Source organism: Ranitomeya variabilis, chromosome 5 (assembly GCF_051348905.1).
Source record: "Ranitomeya variabilis isolate aRanVar5 chromosome 5, aRanVar5.hap1, whole genome shotgun sequence".
Taxonomy (NCBI): domain Eukaryota; kingdom Metazoa; phylum Chordata; class Amphibia; order Anura; family Dendrobatidae; genus Ranitomeya; species Ranitomeya variabilis.
In genome coordinates this window covers 340649438-340671380 of record NC_135236.1, presented here as the reverse complement: position 1 = coordinate 340671380, position 21943 = coordinate 340649438, and the positions used below count along the sequence as shown (strand labels likewise).

At 44.1% G+C, this 21943-nt stretch overlaps 1 protein-coding gene across 3 annotated transcripts in view; it reads left to right on the top strand.

The window, feature by feature from the left end:
* Window positions 1–21943, top strand: part of LAMB4 (laminin subunit beta 4) — a 394745-nt gene that overhangs the window by 134761 nt on the left and 238041 nt on the right. For all 3 annotated transcript variants that reach the window (XM_077264810.1, XM_077264809.1, XM_077264812.1), the window contains exons 20-23: window positions 969–1112; window positions 1301–1532; window positions 3608–3765; window positions 5120–5341. In XM_077264810.1, coding sequence (XP_077120925.1) covers window positions 969–1112; window positions 1301–1532; window positions 3608–3765; window positions 5120–5341 — 756 coding nt within the window. The remainder of the gene's footprint in view (window positions 1–968; window positions 1113–1300; window positions 1533–3607; window positions 3766–5119; window positions 5342–21943) is intronic.

Sequence of the window (21943 nt, the reverse complement as noted above, 5' to 3'; positions counted from 1 at the left end):
CACACGCTGAATTTTTATAACATTATAGAATTTCAAAAACGGTCATTTTTGACCTAACAGAACAGCAGGGTTAAGCAAAGAAGGCTCCCGGTTCCCTCGGTAAGGTCCAGGCTGCGTCGGAGAGGTGAGTATATCCCTATTTTTTATTTTAATTCTTTATTTTACACATTAATGTTGTTTCGATACCGATACCCGATACCACAAAAGTATCGGATCTCGGTATCGGAATTCCGATACCCGCAAGTATCGGCCGATACCCGATACTTGCGGTATCAGAATGCTCAACACTACTGATAACACATTATAAAGTTTCTTATTTTCACTTGTACCATTTATTCATAAAAAAATAAAGAAATTGACATTTACACTTTAAATTCTGTCTGACAAATCTGACAATATCAGCATTAAAAATCCATTGTTATCCAGTGGTAAACATCTACTATAACACTGACAGATTGGATGCCTTCTGTACACTCCCTCACATTATACAGGGTAGGCCATTTATATGGATACACCTGGGTGGGCCATGTATATGGATACACCTAAATAAAATGGGAATGGTTGGTGATATCAACTTCCTGTTTGTGGCACATTAGTATATGGGAGGGAGAAAACTTTTCAAGATGGGTGGTGACCATGGCGGCCATTTTGAAGTCGGCTATTTTTGAATGCAACTTTATAAATGGCCCACCCAGGTGTATCCATATAAATGGCCCACCCTGTATATTTATATCCACCAAATATTAAACACTAAAATGTGTTATTCTATCCTTATTTTATGATAAGCTTGGCATTATATATTGCACGATGCTCTACAGTACATTTCCGATCTGTGAAATTTTGTGTTAGCCATGTTGTTCATGCACAATGTCTAAAATTATTACAAGCTTGCCATTGGTATATTTTAGCAATAGCTCAAGAAATTGTAGAATGTAAAATAACAGAAGCATTATATCTATCTCTGACAGAATGTACATGTAATCCACATGGATCTGTAAGCTCGATCTGCAGTAAGATTGGAGGACAATGTCAATGTAAACTTAATGTCGTCGGAAGCTGCTGTGACAGGTGTGCTGTGGGCAGCTATGGATTTGGCCCTAATGGTTGTCAAGGTATGATATTCACACATTATTCTGTGGTACATGTTGGGGAAGAGGGAGAAACATCCTGGTTACTATAGGATTAGAAGGACAGGTAGGTTTTCTTCCCCGTAGCCATCAGACCTAGAGTTGTAAATCACCACTGGAAAATACGCAAGTAAAAAACAAAGAAATACATTATTTTCTGTTTCATTTTATAGAATGTAACTGTGACAGCAAAGGGTCAATAAGCACATTATGTGATCAGGTGACTGGTCAGTGCGCTTGCCGCGGAGACATACAAGGACAGCGCTGTGACAGCTGCTTGCCTGGATATTATGGATTTCCAAACTGCCGACCCTGTAGATGCAATGGCAATTCAGAGACTTGTGACCCAGTAACTGGTGCTTGTAAGGGCTGCAAGGGATTTACAGATGGAGCCAACTGTGAACAGTAAGGACACATGATAGTGTATAAGTTGTGCGTGTTGTGCTGACAATCTCTTGCTTTTTGTTTTGAATAGTAAAATGCCTAGTTTAATTTTTAAAATAATTCTGCTTTTATAGTGAAAACTATAGAATACTCTAATATACAGTGGTTGGCAAAAGTATTCATCTCCTTGGCATTTTTCCATGTTTTGCTATCTCACAACCTGGAATTTTACTATTTGCATCAGTTCATGTAAAGAACATGCCTACAACTATGAACATTTAGTTTTCTTTTTTTGTTTGTGAAGCAAACAACAAATAGAACAAAATAACTGAAAACTTCAGGAGCATAACTATTCACCCCCCCCCTAAAGTAAGTACTTTGTAGAGCCTAGTTTTGCACCAATTACAGCTGCAAGTCGTTTTGCATAAGTCTCTGTGAGCTTTCCACATCTTGCCATTGGGATTTTTGCCCATTCCTCAAGGCAAAACTGCTCCAGTTCCTTCAAGTTAAATGGTCTCCTCTGGTGAGCAGCAATCTTCAATCTGACCACAGTTTGTCAGTTGGATTAAGGTTCGGGCTTTGACTAGGCCACTCCAAAACATTTACACCTTTCCCCTTTTACTATTCGAGTGTTGCTTTAGCAGTATACTTTGGGTCTTTGTCTTGTTGAAAGGACAACCTCTGTCCCAGTCTCAAATCATTGACAGACTGAAACAGGTTTTGCTCTAGAACATACCTGTATTTCACACCATTCATCCTCACCTCTGCTAGGGCCATTTTCTCTGTCCGGGTTGCTGAAAAACATCCCCACAGCATGCTGCCACAACCATATTTCACTGTTGGGATGGTGTTCTTGGGGTGATGAAATGTTTGTGGGTTTCGCGCCAGACAAAACATTTACCTTTGTGGCAAAAAAGTTAAATTTTGGTCTCATCTGACCAAAGCACCTTCCTCCATACATTTGGGGAGTCTCCCATATGTCTTTTGGCAAAATTAAAATGAGCCCTCCAATTTGTGTGTATAAGTAAAGACTCTTTTCTGCCTACTCTTCATAAAGGCAATCTCTGTGGAGTGTATGTCTTATTGCGGTAGTATGGATAGATACTCCAGTCTCTGCTTGGGAACTCTGCTGCTCCTTAAGGGTTACCTTTGGTCTCTGTACTGTCTCTCTGATTAATGCCCTCCTTGCCCGGGCTGAGAGTTTTGGTGGATGGCCCTCGCTTGGCAGGTTTGTTGTGGTACCATCTTCTTTCCTTTTGATGACAATGCATTTCATGGTGACCAGAGGGATCATTAGAAATTATAATGATAGATATTTTTTTATAACTCAACCCTGACTTGTACTTCTCAACAACTTTGTCCCTGACTTGTTTGGAGATCTCCTTGGCCTTCATGGTGGTGTTTGGTTAGTGGTGCCTCTTGCTTATTGCAGTCTCCGTGGCCTTTCTGAAAAGGTGTGTATACTAACAGACCAGGTGACACTTAGATTGCACACAGGTGGACTTCCTTTCACTAAGCATGTGACTTATGAAAGTCATTGCTTACAACGGAATTTTTTAGAGTCTTCAACTCAAAAGGGGTGAATGCATATGCACATGTCCAATTTTGAGTTATTTGATCTCAGAAATTTAATTTATGCCTTTTTTCCTCACTTCGCTTCACCAACTTAGGCTATTTTGTCTGATACATCACACACAAATCGGATAACAGAAATATTTAAACACAGGTTGTAATTTAACAAAATTAGTAAAAAGTCAAGAGAATGAATACTTTCACAAGCCACTGTGCTTAGTGTAGCTTTAGGCTATGTGCACACGTTCAGGATTTTTTACATTTCTTTCACGGATTTCGCTATAAAAACGCAATAGAACCACGAAAAAAATGCATACATTAAGCATCCTATTATTAGAAAGCAATCTGCAATTTTTGTGCACATGTTGCGTTTTTTTCCGCGGCGGAATCGCATTCCAGAAAAAAATGCAGCATGTTCATTCCTTGTGCGGAATTGCGGAGATTCCGCACACATAGGAAATAGGAATGCATTGATCATTATAATTAAACTGTATGCCATAACCAACTGTTCTCTTTACTTTTAGGTGTATTGATAATTATTATGGTAATCCATTATTGGGACAACCATGTCGCCCATGCATGTGTCCGGGTTCTCCTACAAGCAAGAAATATTTTGCAGATTCTTGTCAACAAAACAATAAGACTATGGAGGTGACTTGCAATTGTTTTGAAGGTTATACAGGTAACTCCCAATTTCATTCAATATCAGTTTATGAAATATTTTTCACAAATATTTACCATTTTATCTTCCTCTATAATACATATTAATATTGAGATATTCAGTATTGTTTTCTATGACCAGAGATCATTGATCTGTCAATTTATAGGAACTCACATGACTGTTATAGGGTTGAAACAGAGCCTATAGATCACATGCCTAACAGCAAACCTTTCTAATTTCAATGGAAACCAAATGTGCATTTAAAATACATTCTATAACACAGGTCTGCAAAAACAAATTTTTCAAGAGCTGTTTTGGTTATTCCACGTAATCTTTATGTTTTTAAGTGCGCTGAATCAGAAAATGACCTCCGTTTTGTCATAGGACATCACGTTTTCTGACAATTTAAGTAACCATGTTAAATAAGACAGTACCTCAAAATAAATAAAAAGAGACTCATAAAATTAATTTTTTATTACAAATGTTTCATGAAAATCATTTTTTAACTGCAATGAGCTCACTAACACACACTAAAATCAATTCTTCCCTGCGAGGCTTCTCTTGGTACATTTACGCTTGTGAGTAGCATCTGGAATGTCTCTCTGAAGCGTCCAACAGTAGTCTTCCATCATTGTAATGCTCCATCTTCCCTGGTATCTTCATTCCATCTCTTTAATATCCTGGTGGAATCATTCACCTTGCTCTTCACTCACAGCTCCCAAATTTTCAGGAAAGTTGTCAAGGTGGGAATGGAGGAAATGCACTTTCAAACTCATCAGGCAACCTAAAGCTTGAAATGCTTTCAGCATTCGTCCTACGATTTTTTTGTAGTCAGGGTCTTTGTTATTGTCTAAAAATTTCTCTGCGACCTCTTTAAATGCAAACCACCCTTCTTTTTGAGGATGCGTCATGGTATTGATAAACTCTTGATCAGCTATAAGCCTTCTAATGTCTGGTCCGACGAACACACCTTCCTTCAATTTTGCCTCCGAGAGGCCTGGAAACTTGGTGACCAAGTATTTGAAGCATTCTCCATCTTTTGGAACTGATTTTACGAATTGCTTCATCAATCAAAAATTGAGAAAAATATACTAAATTTGAAGAGAATTTTGCATTTTGTGGCAAATCCTGAAGTCCAGGATTTTTTTAAATTTTTTTTCGTTTTCAGCACACCAAAATACATGGAAATTAGCTGAAAATAATCAAACAGCTTTTTAGTCGCAGAACTGTGTAATCAGTACAAAACACAAATGATCAGTAAAGCAAACCACGTGCATTGTTTATATGGCTATTTGTTGGTTAAATGCTGCACATTTATACCAACTTTATATATGTGTTTATTATAAACTGTCCACTACGTTCCTTATTTTCTCAGGAAAAAACTGTAATGAATGTCCTGATGGCTTTTATGGAAACATAGAAGAAGGGGAAGAGTGTTTACCGTGTCAGTGCAATGACAACATTAATGTAAAAGATCCTAACTCGTGTGACAAGATTACAGGGGAGTGCTTGCTGTGTATGAAAAACACATTCGGTCCTAACTGTGAATCATGTCTACCTGGCTTCTTTGGATCAGGACTTCATCATAACTGTATAAGTAAGTTTACATTTGTGACTTTTTTCTAGATTAGACTCAGTGTCATAATTTGAAGCTCATAGGCCGTAATGCAAAATTAGTAGGCCAAATGGGACTTTTCGGACCCCTTAGGCTCCAGGGTCTGGATGCAATTACAACCTCTGCACCTATTATAGTTATGCCCCTGATTAGACTGATTCTATACTGTACCACCTGTGCTCCAGAGTCCTAGACAGAATACCCTGTTTAGTGTTTGCATCCTAAAAATATCCAGTCTGATGTCACATGAGAGCATCAGACTTCATTGACCACCGAGACCCGAACCAACCACCAGAAGCTCCCATGCAATGACTGACACAACAACCATCAACTTGAAACTCTTTAATTTTCTTTTATCATCTGTAAACAAAACTTAGTTTTCTCTTTTGGCAAGGGTCGGTCACGGATGGTGCCAAGTATTGAAAGGATACTTGGCACCATCAACCCGCTGTGACTTTTAAATTATGCAAATAAGCGAACACCTTGAACCTGCTCCGGATCTCAGATATCGAGAGAGACCGGAAGGCAAGTTGCTGCAGCTTTATAAGGAGGGGGAGGGTCCCATAATGGGAAGAGGGAGCACACCAGGCACACACACACACACACACACACACACACACACACACATCACTGCAATGTGTTAAACCCAGCATGACCAGAGCGGGCCCGGCAGTCAGGGGTGCAGATATAGCCTAAGTGCCCCACATTTTCATAGATTCACAGTTTATTTGCTTTGCCATTAAATTATGATGTTTTCACCACTAAAGTTATACAATCCTTTTATTGCCTAAATATTTGTCCGTACTATGCATGTAGTCATGAAAAATAAAGATAATTATTCTGTAACTTCTGTGTTATCTAATGATAGAGCAGATTAGAGCACCTATAAATGGAAGGACCATTTACCAACCAAATGAACATGTGAAAATACATGGGAAAGGAAATGATTAAAGACTGGTCTCCCTACAGATATTTTCATGACAAAAGACCACCACTTGTATTGTAAAATAAATGGACGCCATTTTCAAAATACTGCAGCAACTTTAGCAGAGTACCTCTCACTGCTGTTACTGTAAGTCGTTATTTCAGGCAAAAAAAAACACATAATCTCTTCATTTCAGCTGGTATTTTATTTTCAGTTTGGAAGGAAAGGACTTTTACAACAACAACTCTGTATAAAATCAAAGTTTTTTTTCTGACCATTATTGGACAAATAAAGTGGCCATTAGCTGTTGTATTCAACTGAAGATTGAATGGAGAGATAATTTAGCCACACAATTGTGTGTCTCTGTTCATTCAAGTACATTGTAGTTGTATTAATTGCCAAGCTTACTCTAGGTATGCCAACAAGAAGATGAGAGATGGACAGACCTTTTAAGTTCAGCTTGGCAAACTTCCTGATGTTCTCCGAACAGTTCACCTAACTTACCCGAACCCCATTGATTTCAATGGGCTGCAAAATCAAATGCATAAACACATTCGAGGGGTCCCAAAAGCTGCCAAAACAGCTCAAATTATGGGTAGACACCAGGAAAAGTGGCATCAATTGACCCAGAGTAGAAATAATATAATTGTGCAGCAGGGATGCATGGGACAGGGCTTGGACCATCATTTCTAGTTTAAACATTGATCAGTAACAGGTGGATGAGTGACAGGGTAGGCCTCTGAGAGCCATGCCAAAATCAGGCAACACACATGAGGGAGACCCAACTTGGACGAAAAACATTTCAAAAATTAGGACAGACATCAGGAGAAGTGTTATTAATTGTCTCACAGTAGAAATTGTAGAATGGCACAGCAGTCAAGCATGGGTCATGCATGAGGCAGGGTCTGGGCCAGCATTTACAGCTTTGAAATTAAGTTGAAATTAAGAGGTGGGTGAGGAACTGATGTAGGCCTGCTGTGCTGGGAGCTGGGAATTCATGCAATGCACATGAAGGAAAACCAACTTGGAGTCAAAACATTTCCAAAAAGTAGGGGCAGACACCAGGAAAAGTGGCATCAATTGACCCACAGTGGAAATTTTATAATTGCGCCGCATGAATGGAAGGGACAGGGCCTAGCCCATAATTTTATATCCTACAAATTGATCAGTAAGGTGTGGATGAGTGACAGGTATAAGACTGGTGCTCTGAGACCCCATCCACTACAGGCAACCCCCCAGATGGAGACCCTTGGAGCCTCCATATTTAAAAAAATTATTGGCACACACCAATAAAGTGGCATCAATTTCCACAGAGTAGAAACAGTATAATATGCCTCTGACACCGCTTTCACTATCGGCAAACCACCAACTGGAGACCCAACTTGGAGTCTCCACATATCAAAAAAAATATTGGCACGCATCACTAAACTGGTATCAATTTCCCTAGACTAGAAATAGGATAATGGGACTCTGAAACCCCTTCCATTACAGGCAGCCCACCAGATGGAGACCCAACTTGGAGTGTCCACATTTCAAAAAATTATTGGGACTCACTACTAAGGTCTTTGTATAAGATAAGCCAGTGTTTGTTCAGTAGAGCTTTCAGTAACGTTACTACTTACCACACGTACACCTCGAACACCACACCTATTCCCCCTTCCACTATGACATCGCTTTTTCACACTCATGTTGGATGCACCCCTCTCCTCTTTTAACCAGCTGCTTCAAAACCTTAGGCCCAGACCTCTCAGTCACCTGTCACTAAATAAACAGTCAGTATTTATTTGCTGAGATAGTGTGGTTTTGCAGCGCCCCAAAGTCCTGGTCGTTGCAGTACTGTGGCTCCGCCACTAAGGGGAGCTATGGTGCGTCTGATGGCACTGAAGGAGTTCATCTGATCAGGTATCACAGACACCAATACATTTCACAGTCGGGCCTCCGGGGGGAGCTAAGGGTTCTATTCACTAGGCCACTCCCCACCATAGTGGGTAAACTGGGGGTCAGGCAGGAAATTAGATGAGAAAGCTGACTGGGTTGGAACCAGGCAACACCTTGTGGCAGAGGGTGTTGTGGGGGAAGATACAGTAGGGTCTCTGTCAGGGGTGGGATCCTGACAGAGGCTTGGCAACTTGAACGAACGTAACGGAACCGTGCCTGCTCAGGATAGCGGCGGTGCCCAAGGAAGGATTAGAAGCGAGATAGATTGTGCTGAGTGAGAAACGAGATCACGCAAAAGGAGAAATACCAGTAGGAGTCGTGCTGTAAGACCGAAGCAACATCCTACTGAGGCGCACTACCGGTGGCCGGAACGCCGAGGGAGTATCATAACATTCAGCTTCAAGCAATACTCCAAACAGCGGCAGGACAGTCAGTCTAAGGCGGGCTGTCTAACTTAAATCACCTATGCAGTCTTGGGGGGCAACTTGTGGAGAGGGGCGACTCTAGGGTCCCGGAAGAGCTCCGAGCCTACCCGTCAAACGGGTGCCATCCCAACCAGAACACCAGGGAGGGACGGAGGATTAGCAGAACATCATCTAATCGAGTTGTGAGGGAACTTAAGAAACAGACACAACAGTTGTGGGGACTTTCTGTAAGCTCAGCAGGGAAGGACCGCAACACATAGCGCTAGAAGGAAGGCACAGATTTCCACCTGCTAAGAGAACTCTGGAGGTGCCATTGGACCGGCCGGACTTACGCAGCCTGGTTATCCGGATTCTGGACTGAGGACCCAGAGATCTTCAGTAAAGAGGTAAAGAGACTGCAACCTGGTGTCCTCGTTATTTACTGCACCGCACCACTACAGCATCACTACCATCATCCGTCACATCATTCACTGTGCGCCCCTCGGCAGGGTCACGGACCGGGGCCTAGCCGCCGTGACAACCTCAGAGCAGAGACTCACAGGCCCGGTACCGGGTACCCCTCGGCCCTGCGGCAGTGGGGGCGCTGCAAAACTTGGCGTCACGAACAGGATCTACTTAAGCCTGAAAAATCAGGTCATGTGTGCCTTGGAACTGTGATTTACTGTGCTTGGATTGTACTTTATTACAAAGACTGTGCTGCGCCATTTACTGCCAAAATCCGCCGCCATTATAGCGCAGGAGAAGAAGAGGGGCGTGGAGTGGGCGTAGGCAAGCTGGAGAGCGCGAACAACAATGGCCGCCCAGTCTAAATATTTCTGCACTGTGAGGACGTGTCCGTCAGCAGCGGAGATCCGCCTCCTGATCCTCAATGGGGGGCGGAGATCGAGAAAACGACACCGCCCACGAAGGAGAGAGTGGGAAAAAGACCAGGAAGCGACCCACGTGGAGGACGCCATGGCCAGCAGCTCTGAACCCGACAGTGGGGTTGAAGTGGAAATCTCCCCCAACTACCCGGATGAGCACAGCAGCCCGTTCTCCGTGGACAGCACCGAACTCTTACGGGTCGAGATGGAGAGCTTGCTCGACCAGCTCCTTCAGCTGAACATGAAGGCCCAGGCTCCACACCAGGCAGCGCCGGAAGAAGGCCCTCAGGCGCCGGATCCTGCACCGTTACTGGAGCAGCCGCTGAGATCCTCGCTGACCCCGCCGGAGGAACCCGCCGCGGAGGAGGAACCTGCATCGGCTGGTGAGTCCGCCGACCCCGTCCCGCTGGCCGAGGGTTTGCTGGTGGGTCCCGTAGCAGCACCACCTCTCCCGGGAACCCATAGACTCCAGCGCCTGCTACCATGGGAGGAAGCCACGGGCATGGAACACCGTATGCGAGCCCCAATCACCCCTACTCCCCTGCTGTGTGAGGTCCACACGGAGCGCACAGTGTGCCGCTGGGTGAACCCCGGATCCAATCTTATGGGGTTCCCCAGGGTGGAGACCCAGGAGGGAGAGATGGTGCAGGCCCTAAGCTGGGGAGAATATCAGGCCCAGCTAGAGCAGCAGTGGAAGGAACAAGACAAAAAGTACCAGGCCGGGCTGGAGGCCTACCATCAGAAAGACTTGGCGGTCAAGGACCGGGCCCGCAAGGACCCCACTGCTCACCAGGCCCTGCGCAGGCAGGGCATCATCACCACCTTTAAGCTCCGTGGGGGCTGGGGCTTTATCAAAGAACCGGGTCTGTATGCGGAGGTGTTTGTGAACCGGAGGGATGTTGAGTCGCACCTCAGGGAGGGCCACCCAGGCCGGGATCTCTATCCGGGGGATGAAGTCTCATACACCAGGCACTTTGGGGAAAAAGGGTGGTTTGCCCTGAATGTCCACAAGGAACCAACCCCTGCGATGCCTCCGATTAGGGTGCCAGTAAAGCTGACCCCTGTAGCAAAGGTGTCCCCCTGCGGTCAGCTCGTGGTCGTGGCCAGGACCACCGAAGACACCCCCACGTGTACTATGGTCAAGACCACGACATGCAGCATTGTCACCTCCACCACCCTCGTAGCCAAGGAGGCACCTCTCTCGGAGGGCGGTGCCCGTGCTGCTACGGAGCTGAAGACTGTGGGTACACAGACCCCCAGATGGGACGACAGACCCCCTTATGCAGTACCAGGCGGCTCGCAATACCCAAAGGGGTTGCCTCCGCCGGTGCTGCCTCCTGGGTGGTTTGAGTAAATGTCTCCGTATTCTGAATATGTAAATAGTTGCTGTTCTATTATTTTGCTGCTAACACCCGTCCAGGGTTAACTTTTAAAGGGATTCCTTGTTGACCCGGGATCCCTATTGTTTTGTTGTTTTTCTAAGTTTTTGCACAAGTTTCCAGAACTGCCGCAATCATGAACAGTGCATGATACAAACTTTTTGTAAATAGTTTGCACCTTATTAACCCCTTACTGACCTCGGACGTACTATACCGTCCGAGGTCAGCTCCCCTGCTTTGATGCAGGGCTCCGCGGTGAGCCCGCATCAAAGCCGGGACATGTCAGCTGTTTTGAACAGCTGACATGTGCCTGCAATAGGCGCGGGCAGAATCGCGATCTGCCCGCGCCTATTAACTAGTTAAATGCCGCTGTCAAACGCAGACAGCGGCATTTAACTACCGCATCCGGCCGTGCGGCCGGATATGACGTCATCGCCGACCCCCGTCACATGATCGGGGGTCGGCGATGCTTCTGAATGGTAATCATAGAGGTCCTTGAGACCTCTATGGTTACTGATCGCCGGTGGCGGTGAGCGCCACCCTGTGGTCGGCGCTCACAGCACACCTGCAATTCTCCTACATAACAGCGATCTGATGATCGCTGTTATGTAGCAGAGCCGATCGGGCTGTGCCTGCTTCTAGCCTCCCATGGAGGCTATAGAAGCATGGCAAAAGTGAAAAAAAAAAGTTTTTAAAAATGTGAAAAAAATAAAAAAACATAAAAGTTTAAATCACCCCCCTTTCGCCCCAATCAAAATAAATCAATAAAAAAAAAATCAAACCTACACATATTTGGTATCGCCGCGTTCAGAATCGCCCGATCTATCAATAAAAAAAAAGCATTAACCTGATCGCTAAATGGCGTAATGAGAAAAAAAATCGAAACGCCAGAAATACGTTTTTTTGGTCGCCGCGACATTGCATTAAAATGCAATAACGGGCGATCAAAAGAACGTATCTGCACCAAAATGCTATAATTAAAAACGCCAGCTCGGCACGCAGAAAATAAGCCCTCACCTGACCCCAGATCACGAAAAATGGAGACGCTACGAGTATCGGAAAATGGCGCAAATTTTTCTTTTTTTTTTTTTGCAAAGTTTGGAAATTTTTTTCACCACTTAGGTAAAACATAACCTAGACATGTGAGGTGTCTATGAACTCGTACTGACCTGGAGAATCATAATGGCAGGTCAGTTTTAGCATTTAGTGAACCTAGCAAAATAGGCAAGCAAAAAACAAGTGTGGGATTGCACTTCTTTTGCAATTTCACTGCACTTGGAATTTTTTTCCCGTTTTCTAGTACATGACATGGTAAAACCAATGATGTCGTTCAAAAGTACAACTCGTCCCGCAAAAAATAAGCCCTCACATGGCCAAATTGACGGAAAAATAAAAAAGTTATGGCTCTGTGAAGGAGGGGAGTGAAAAACGAAAACGGAAAAACGAAAAATCCCAAGGTCATGAAGGGGTTAAAGGTGCTCCCTACTGGTTTTACTTAAAGAAGGACTCTTTGTGAAGATACCACACTGGAACCTTTGCTGAGTATGGACTGGTAGCTTGAGAAGACGTGCTACCTCATAGAGACTTGGTCCCCTCTTAAAGGGGATGTTCATTTGTCGCACTTAAACGGTGATATTGCTTTAAGACAAGTAGCAATAATGTTTTGACGAAAGAAAGTGATTATAATGTTTACATGAGAAAGTTATATGTATCCAACTAGTTAATTGTGAAGAAATGCTGATGATGTTCCCTGAAAGAAAGTGAAAGATGGAAGAAAGTTTAATGTTCTATAGAAAATGCTTGATAATGTTGATAGACAATGGGGATAGAAGGTGAACCCTGAGTCCTCTTAGGAGCCATATAGAAATGGCTCGGTGCTCTTAAACTGAAAGTAATGTTATGCTCTATACTGTGTATAGTAGTTGAAAAGGCAGTAGGCCCGGGCTGAACGGGGCGGTCCTGTAACAGAAAGGAGAGGCAGTAGGTCTGGTGCCGTTAGGACAGGCGGTCCTGCAGAATTAAAGTAGGAGAATGAAAAAGTTAAACTGCCTTATAATGTGATTATAAGAAGGTCTTTAGTGGATTCAGAGTGTATGTCCTTAAAGGCAATGTTAAATTATTGTTCAACAATTTTGCACTTAGTAGAATACCCGGTTGGGTAAAAGCAAGTTATTTATAGCATGTTGCTATGACATTTAACCATGTTTGTAACGTTCAAGTGTCCTCACCTCCCATAAAGGGAAGCTCTGTTTAAATATGCTTATTGTTATTGCACTCAACAAAACTGTATGTCTTTTTGCTAACTTGTATTGTTGTTTTCTTCCCAGTCCCGGAGTACTGTGTTTAACCAGGGGGGAGTGCAGCGCCCCAGAGTCCTGGTCGTTGCAGTACTGTGGCTCCGCCACTAAGGGGAGCTATGGTGCGTCTGATGGCACTGAAGGAGTTCATCTGATCAGGTATCACAGACACCAATACATTTCACAGTCGGGCCTCCGGGGGAGCTAAGGGTTCTATTCACTAGGCCACTCCCCACCATAGTGGGTAAACTGGGGGTCAGGCAGGAAGTTAGATGAGAAAGCTGACTGGGTTGGAACCAGGCAACACCTTGTGGCAGAGGGTGTTGTGGGGGAAGATACAGTAGGGTCTCTGTCAGGGGTGGGATCCTGACAGAGGCTTGGCAACTTGAACGAACGTAACGGAACCGTGCCTGCTCAGGATAGCGGCGGTGCCCAAGGAAGGATTAGAAGCGAGATAGATTGTGCTGAGTGAGAAACGAGATCACGCAAAAGGAGAAATACCAGTAGGAGTCGTGCTGTAAGACCGAAGCAACATCCTACTGAGGCGCACTACCGGTGGCCGGAACGCCGAGGGAGTATCATAACATTCAGCTTCAAGCAATACTCCAAACAGCAGCAGGACAGTCAGTCTAAGGCGGGCTGTCTAACTTAAATCACCTATGCAGTCTTGGGGGGCAACTTGTGGAGAGGGGCGACTCTAGGGTCCCGGAAGAGCTCCGAGCCTACCCGTCAAACGGGTGCCGTCCCAACCAGAACACCAGGGAGGGACGGAGGATTAGCAGAACATCATCTAATCGAGTTGTGAGGGAACTTAAGAAACAGACACAACAGTTGTGGGGACTTTCTGTAAGCTCAGCAGGGAAGGACCGCAACACATAGCGCTAGAAGGAAGGCACAGATTTCCACCTGCTAAGAGAACTCTGGAGGTGCCATTGGACCGGCCGGACTTACGCAGCCTGGTTATCCAGATTCTGGACTGAGGACCCAGAGATCTTCAGTAAAGAGGTAAAGAGACTGCAACCTGGGGTCCTCGTTATTTACTGCACCGCACCACTACAGCATCACTACCATCATCCGTCACATCATTCACTGTGCGCCCCTCGGCAGGGTCACGGACCGGGGCCTAGCCGCCGTGACAACCCCAGAGCAGAGACTCACAGGCCCGGTACCGGGTACCCCTCGGCCCTGCGGCAGTGGGGGCGCTGCAGTTGGACCACAGAATTAGCACAAGAGATGTATATGCTGTAATGTGGACTGGTAGCTGGCCAGACAATTAGCACAAAGGATTTAGATGCTGAAACATGGACTGGTGGCTGGATCACATAATTGGCAGAAAGGATTTATATGCTGAAATGTGGACTGGTGGCTGGACCACACAATTAGCACAAAGGATTGATGTGCTGAAGTGGTGACTGGTCACTGTACCACAGAATTAGCAGCACTACGGATTTCTAAGCTGAAATGGCGACTCGTGGCTGCACCACAGAATTAGCACTCTGGGTTTATTTGCTGAAAGGTTGATTTGACACAGGATCCTATGTATCTGAACCAGCTGAGAAAAAACTGCCTAGCTAACAATCTATCTACATGCAGCAGCCTCACTACGCCGTTACACTCACAAAATGGCACACACAAAATTCCTCCTGACATGCACAAACCTCATCATCAACTACAAAAAATGTCTGACTGCTGTGCTTGTCAAGAGGGATCAAATACTTATTTGTCACTGCAAAATGCAAATAAATTTTTAGAATTTTTACAATGTGATTTTCTGGATTTTATTTTTTGATATTCTCTTAATGGTAAAATTAACCTATCCTTAAAATTATACACTGTTCATGTCTTTGTCATTGGTCAAACGTACAAAATCAGCAACCGATCAGATACTTATTTCCCCTACTGTAAGTCTAAATCGAGATATCTCGATTCTATGTAAAAAGTGATGGCAAGTTTAATAACATATGTTGTTTTATATGAGGCTGTGTTTGCAATCCAAAGGGGACAAATGCTTACAACTGCTCAATATTTATGAGGAAATTGGAGAATGAGTCTGTGACAGAAAGACAGGACACTTGTACTCTTTAATTATGAATGAACAGATAAAATAATGATTATTCAAATTTTGCCCAACAAATCTTTAACAAAAGCATTAAAAAAATCCATTTTTATCTAGTGACAGCAGTCTGACAAAACTCTGACAGTTCAGGTGCCTTCTGCATAGCACCCTACATTATATCTTCATATCCATGAAACACGTCTCCCTTCTTTTTTTTTCTTTTTTTATAGGGCGCTAAAATTCGCTATTCTCCGCTTATTTTTATGACAAGTTTGGCATTGTATATTGCACGGTGCTCTGCAATACATTTGTGTTGTGTGAAATTGTGTGTTAGACATGGAGTTAATGCACAATGTGTAAAAGTATTACAAGTTTGCCATTGGTATATTTTTGCCGTGGCAAATGCAGTTGTAGAACAAAAAATAACAGAAGCATAATGTAAGACTGGTTTGGACCCACTGCGTCACAGGCTGGGCTTACCTTCAGGAGGTGTGACTAAGTATCTACTGGGATTTCTCTAGGGCCTCTGATGGTGAGGATAGGCTGGGCTGCCTCTTGACATCAGGTACCACTCCAGGGCAGACCACTGGACTGCAACAGCTGACAGGAGGGTCAGAGGCGCAGGTATGAGGTACAGGAGGGGAGACAGAGGCACAGTCAAATGGTCTGAGGTCAGGGCAGGAGCACAGGATCAGAGTACAAAGTCAAAGCCAGGAGCGAAGAAGACAGACAGGGCAAGTATACAAGCTAGGTCTATAACAAGAGATGTAGTGTAAACAAGCACATAAACAGGACACTAGCAGATAAACTAGCTAGGATCCAACGCTCATGCAGAGAGTGGTGGGAGGAGCAGTCTAATGTAGTGTCTACTCACATGGGATAGACCAGGGAATCTAATTTCTGCAGGACGCAGCATGGCATAAATTCCAGAAGTAGGAACCAATGCTCATGCAGAGAGTGGTGGGAAGAGCAGTCTAATGTAGTGCCTACTCACATGGGATAGACCAGGGAATCTAATTTCTGCAGGACGCAGCATGGCATAAATTCCAGAAGTAGGAACCAATGCTCATGCAGAGAGTGGTGGGAAGAGCAGTCTAATGTAGTGCCTACTCACATGGGATAGACCAGGGAATCTCATTTCTGCAGGACACAGCATGGCTAAATTCCAGCCACGCCCCCTAAGGCCAAATGCAAGCTACATGCAGATGCAACAGTGCAGAGGAGTGGTGCCAAAGGCAGCTCAACAAGACAAACTGACAAAAGAAGACACCACATGGTGATCATGGTGAGTAGGGTGGTGTGAGAAGCGTGTAGGTTACCATCGTGACACATATCTATCTCTGACAGATTGCAAACGTAATCCAGATGGATATGTAAATTTGATCTGCAGTAAAATTGGTGGACAATGTTATAATAAACTTAAATGGCTGCTGCCATGAGGAAAAGTATATTTAAATCAACAGATCTTGGAATAAAAATATGTTCCACAATTGGATGTGTTTAAAAAAAAATGTCCTGTCCCGAAAAAATCTTATAAATGTGCTCCAGTGTAATGGCTGTGTCTGACCATACAAGAGCAGGTTGGATAAACCACAACTAATGGCCAGGGGAGAAAGCAAACGACTATACAGATATTACAGCATTAAATCACAGCCAATTCTTTCTTTTAGGTAAAATCAGATGAGATCCTGTGCTTCAATGTCTGTATACTCTCTTTTGCTTCCTCCCCTGCCAATAAGCTATAGAATATTCGACCTGTTCCTGCAGCCATTACTCTGGGACACATTTATAAGATTATCTCGGGATAGGAACATTATTTTAAACACATCCAATTGTGGAACTTATTATTATTCCAAGATCTATTGATTAAAATATACTTTTGTTTGTGGCACAACCCCTTTAACCCCTTCCCGACATTTGACGTACTATCCCGTCGAGGTGGGGTGGGCCCCCATGACCACGGACGGGATAGTACGTCATACGCGATCGGCCGCGCTCACGGGGGGAGCGCGGCCGATCGCGGCCGGGTGTCGGCTGCATATCGCAGCTGACATCCGGCACTATGTGCCAGGAGCGGTCACGGACCGCCCCCTGCACATTAACCCCCGGCACACCGCGATCAAACATGATCGCGATGTGCCGGCGGTGCAGGGAAGCATCGCGCAGGGAGGGGGCTCCCTGCGGGCTTCCCTGAGACCCCCGGAGCAACGCGATGTGATCGCGTTGCTGCGAGGGTCTTACCTCCCTCCCTGCCTGCTCCAGACCCGGATCCAACATGGCCGTGGATCCGGGTCCTGCAGGGAGGGAGGTGGCTTCACAGAAGCCTGCTCAGAGCAGGCACTGTGAAGCAGCCTGCACTTCTCTCAGATCGGTGATCTGTCAGAGTGCTATGCAAACTGACAGATCACCGATCTGTATTGTCCCCCCCTGGGGCAAAGTAAAAAAGTAAAAAAAAAAATTTCAAATGTGTAAAAAAAAATAAAAAAAAATATTCCAAAATAATGAAAAAATATATATATATATTATTCCCATAAATACATTTCTTTATCTAAATATAAAAAAAAACCAATAAAAGTACACATATTTAGTATTGCCGCGTCCGTAATGACCCGACCTATAAAACTGGCCCACTAGTTAACCCCTTCAGTAAACACCGTAAGAAAAAAAAAAAAAACCGAGGCAAAAAACAACCCTTTATTATCATACCGCCGAACAAAAAGTGGAATAACACGCGATCAAAAAGACAGATATAAATAACCATGGTAACGCTGAAAGCGTCATCTTGTCCCGCAAATAACGAGCCGCCATACAGCATGATCAGCAAAAAAGTAAAAAAGTTATAGTCCTGAGAATAAAGCGATGCAAAAATAATTATTTTTTCAATAAAATAGTTTTTATCGTATAAAAGCGCCAAAACATAAAAAAATGAGATAAATGAGGTATCGCTGTAATCGTACTGACCCGAACAATAAAACTGCTTTATCAATTTTACCAAACGCGGAACGGTATAAACGCCTCCCCCAAAAGAAAGTCATGAATAGCTGGTTTTTGGTCATTCTGCCTCACAAAAATCGGAATAAAAAGCGATCAAAAAATGTGACGTGCCCAAAAATGTTACCAATAAAAACGTCAACTCGTCCCACAAAAAACAAGACCTCACATGACTGTGGACCAAAATATGGAAAATTTATAGCTCTCAAAATGTGGTAACGCAAAAAATATTTTTTGCAATAAAAAGCGTCTTTCAGTGTGTGACGGCTGCCAATCATAAAATTCCGCTAAAAAACCCGCTATAAAAGTAAATCAAACCCCCCTTCATCACCCCCTTAGTTAGGGAAAAAAAAAATGTATTTATTTCCATTTTCCCATTAGGGCTAGGGTTGGGGCTAGGGTTAAGGCTACAGTTAGGGTTGGGGCTAAAGTTAGGGTTAGGGTTTGGATTACATTTACGGTTGGGAATAGGGTTGGGATTAGGGTTAGGGGTGTGTCAGGGTTAGAGGTGTGGTTAGGGTTACTGTTGGGATTAGGGTTAGGGGTGTGTTTGGATTAGGGTTTCAGTTATAATTGGGGGGTTTCCACTGTTTCGGCACATCAGGGGCTCTCCAAACGCGACATGGCGTCCGATCTCAATTCCAGCCAATTCTGCGTTGAAAAAGTAAAACAGTGCTCCTTCCCTTCCGAGCTCTCCCGTGTGCCCAAACAGGGGTTTACCCCAACATATGGGGTATCAGCGTACTCAGGACAAATAGGACAACAACCTTTGGGGTCCAATTTCTCCTGTTACCCCTGGGAAAATACAAAACTGGGGGCTAAAAAATAATTTTTGTGGGAAAAACAAAGATTTTTTATTTTCACGGCTCTGCGTTATAAACTGTAGTGAAACACTTGGGGGTTCAAAGTTCTTACAACACATCTAGATAAGTTCCTTGGGGGGTCTAGTTTCCAAAATGGGGTCACTTGTGTGGGGCTTCTACTGTTTAGGTACATTAGGGGCTCTGCAAACGCAATGTGACGCCTGCAGACCATTCCATCTAAGTCTGCATTCCAAATGGCGCTCCTTCCCTTCCGAGCCCTCCCATGCATCCAAACGGTGGTTCCCCCCACATATGGGGTATCAGCGCACTCAGGACAAATTGGACAACAACATTTGGGGTCCAATTTCTCCTGTTACCCTCGGGAAAATACAAAACTGGGGGCTAAAAAATAATTTTTGTGGGAAAAAATTTTTGTTTTATTTTTATGGCTCTGCATTATAAACTTCTGTGAAGCCCTTGGTGGGTCAAAGTGCTCACCACACATCTAGATAAGTTCCTTAGGGGGTCTACTTTCCAACATGGTGTCATTTGTGGGGGGTTTCTACTGTTTAGGTACATTAGGGGCTCTGCAAACGCAATGTGACGCCTGCAGACCATTCCATCTAAGTCTGCATTCCAAATGGCGCTCCTTCCTTTCCGAGCCCTCCCATGCGCCCAAACAGTGGTTCTCCCCACATATGGTGTATCATCGCACTCAGGACAACTTGGACAACAAATTTTGGGGTCCAATTTCTCCTGCTACCCTCGGGAAAATACAAAACTGGGGGCTAAAAAAATAATTTTTGTGGGAAAAAATGTTTGTTTTATTTTTACGGCTCTGCATTATTAACTTCTGTGAAGCCCTTGGTGGGTCAAAGCGCTCAAAACACATCTACATAAGTTCCTTAGGGGGTCTACTTTCCAAAATGGTGTCACTTGTGGGGGGTTTCAATGTTTAGGCACATCAGTGGCTCTCCAAACGCAACATGGCGTCCCATCTCAATTCCTGTCAATTTTGCATTGAAAAGTCAAACGGTGCTACTTCCTTTCCGAGCTCTCCCATGCGCCCAAACAGTGGTTTACCCCCACATATGGGGTATCAGCGTACTCAGGACAAATTGTACAACAACTTTTGAGGTCCAATTTCTCCTGCTACCCTTGGAAAAATACAAAACTGGGGGCCAAAAAATAAGTTTTGTGGGAAAAAAAGGATTTTTTATTTTCACGGCTCTGCGTTGTAAACTGTAGTGAAACACTTGGGGGTTCAAAGTTCTCACAACACATCTAGATAAGTTCCTTGGGGGGTCTAGTTTCCGATATGGTGTCACTTGTGGGGGGTTTGTACTGTTTGGGTACATCAGGGGCTCTGCAAATACAACGTGACGCCTGCAGACCAATCCATTTAAGTCTGCATTCCAAATGGCGCTCCTTCCCTTCCGAGCTCTGTCATGCGCCCAAACAGTGGTTCCCCCCCACATATGGGGTATCAGCATACTCAGGACAAATTGCACAACAACTTTTGGGGTCCAATTTATCCTGATACCCTTGTAAAAATACAAAACTGGGGGCTAAAAAATCATTTTTGTGAAAAAAAAAAGAATTTTTATTTTCACGGCTCTGCGTTATAAACTGTAGTTAAACACTTGGGGGTTCAAAGTTCTCACAACACATCTAGATTAGTTCCTTGGGGGGTCTAGTTTCCAATATGGGGTCACTTGTGGGGGGTTTGTACTGTTTGGGTACATCAGGGGCTCTGCAAATGCAACGTGATGCCTGCAGACCAATCCATTTAAGTCTGCATTCCAAATGGCGCTCCTTCCCTTCTGAGCTCTGTCATGCGCCCAAACAGTGGTTCCCCCCCACATATGGGGTATCAGCATACTCAGGACAAATTGGACAACAACTTTTGAGGTCCAATTTATCCTGATACCCTTGTGAAAATACAAAACTGGGGGCTAAAAAATCATTTTTGTGAAAAAAAAAAGAATTTTTATTTTTACGGCTCTGCATTATAAACTTCTGTGAAGCACTTGTTGGGTCAAAGTGCTCAAAACACATCTACATAAGTTCCTTAGGGGGTCTACTTTCCAAAATGGTGTCACTTGTGGGGGGTTTCAATGTTTAGGCACATCAGGGGCTCTGCAAACGCAACATGGCATCCCATCTTAATTCCAGTCAATTTTGCATTGAAAAGTAAAATAGCGCTCCTTCCCTTCCGAGCTCTGCTATGCGCCCAAACAGTGGTTTACCCCCACATATGGGGTATCGTCGTACTCAGGACAAATTGCACAACAACTTTTGTGGTCTAATTTCTTCTCTTACCCTTGGGGAAATAAAAAAATGGGGGCGAAAAGATCATTTTTGTGAAAAAATATGATTTTTTATTTTTTTGGCTCTGCATGATAAACTTTTGTGAAGCACTTGTTGGGTCAAAGTGCTCACCACACATCTAGATAAGTTCCTTAGGGGGTCTACTTTCCAAAATGGTGTAACTTGTGGGGGGTTTCAATGTTTAGGCACATCAGGGGCTCTCCAAATGCAACATGGCGTCCCATCTCAATTCCAGTCAATTTTGCATTGAAAAGTCAAATGGCGCTCCTTCCCTTCCGAGCTCTGCCCTGCGCCCAAACAATGGTTTACACCCACATATGGGGTATCAGCGTACTCAGGACAAATTGCACAACAATTTTTGAGGTCCAATTTCTTCTCTTACCCTTGGGAAAATAAAAAATTGGGGGCGAAAAGATCATTTTTGTGAAAAAAATATGATTTTTTATTTTTACCGCTCTGCATTATAAACTTCTGTGAAGCACTTGTTTGGTCAAAGTGCTCACCACACATCTAGATAAGTTCCTTAGGGGGTCTACTTTCCAAAATGGTGTCACTTGTGGGGGGTTTCAATGTTTA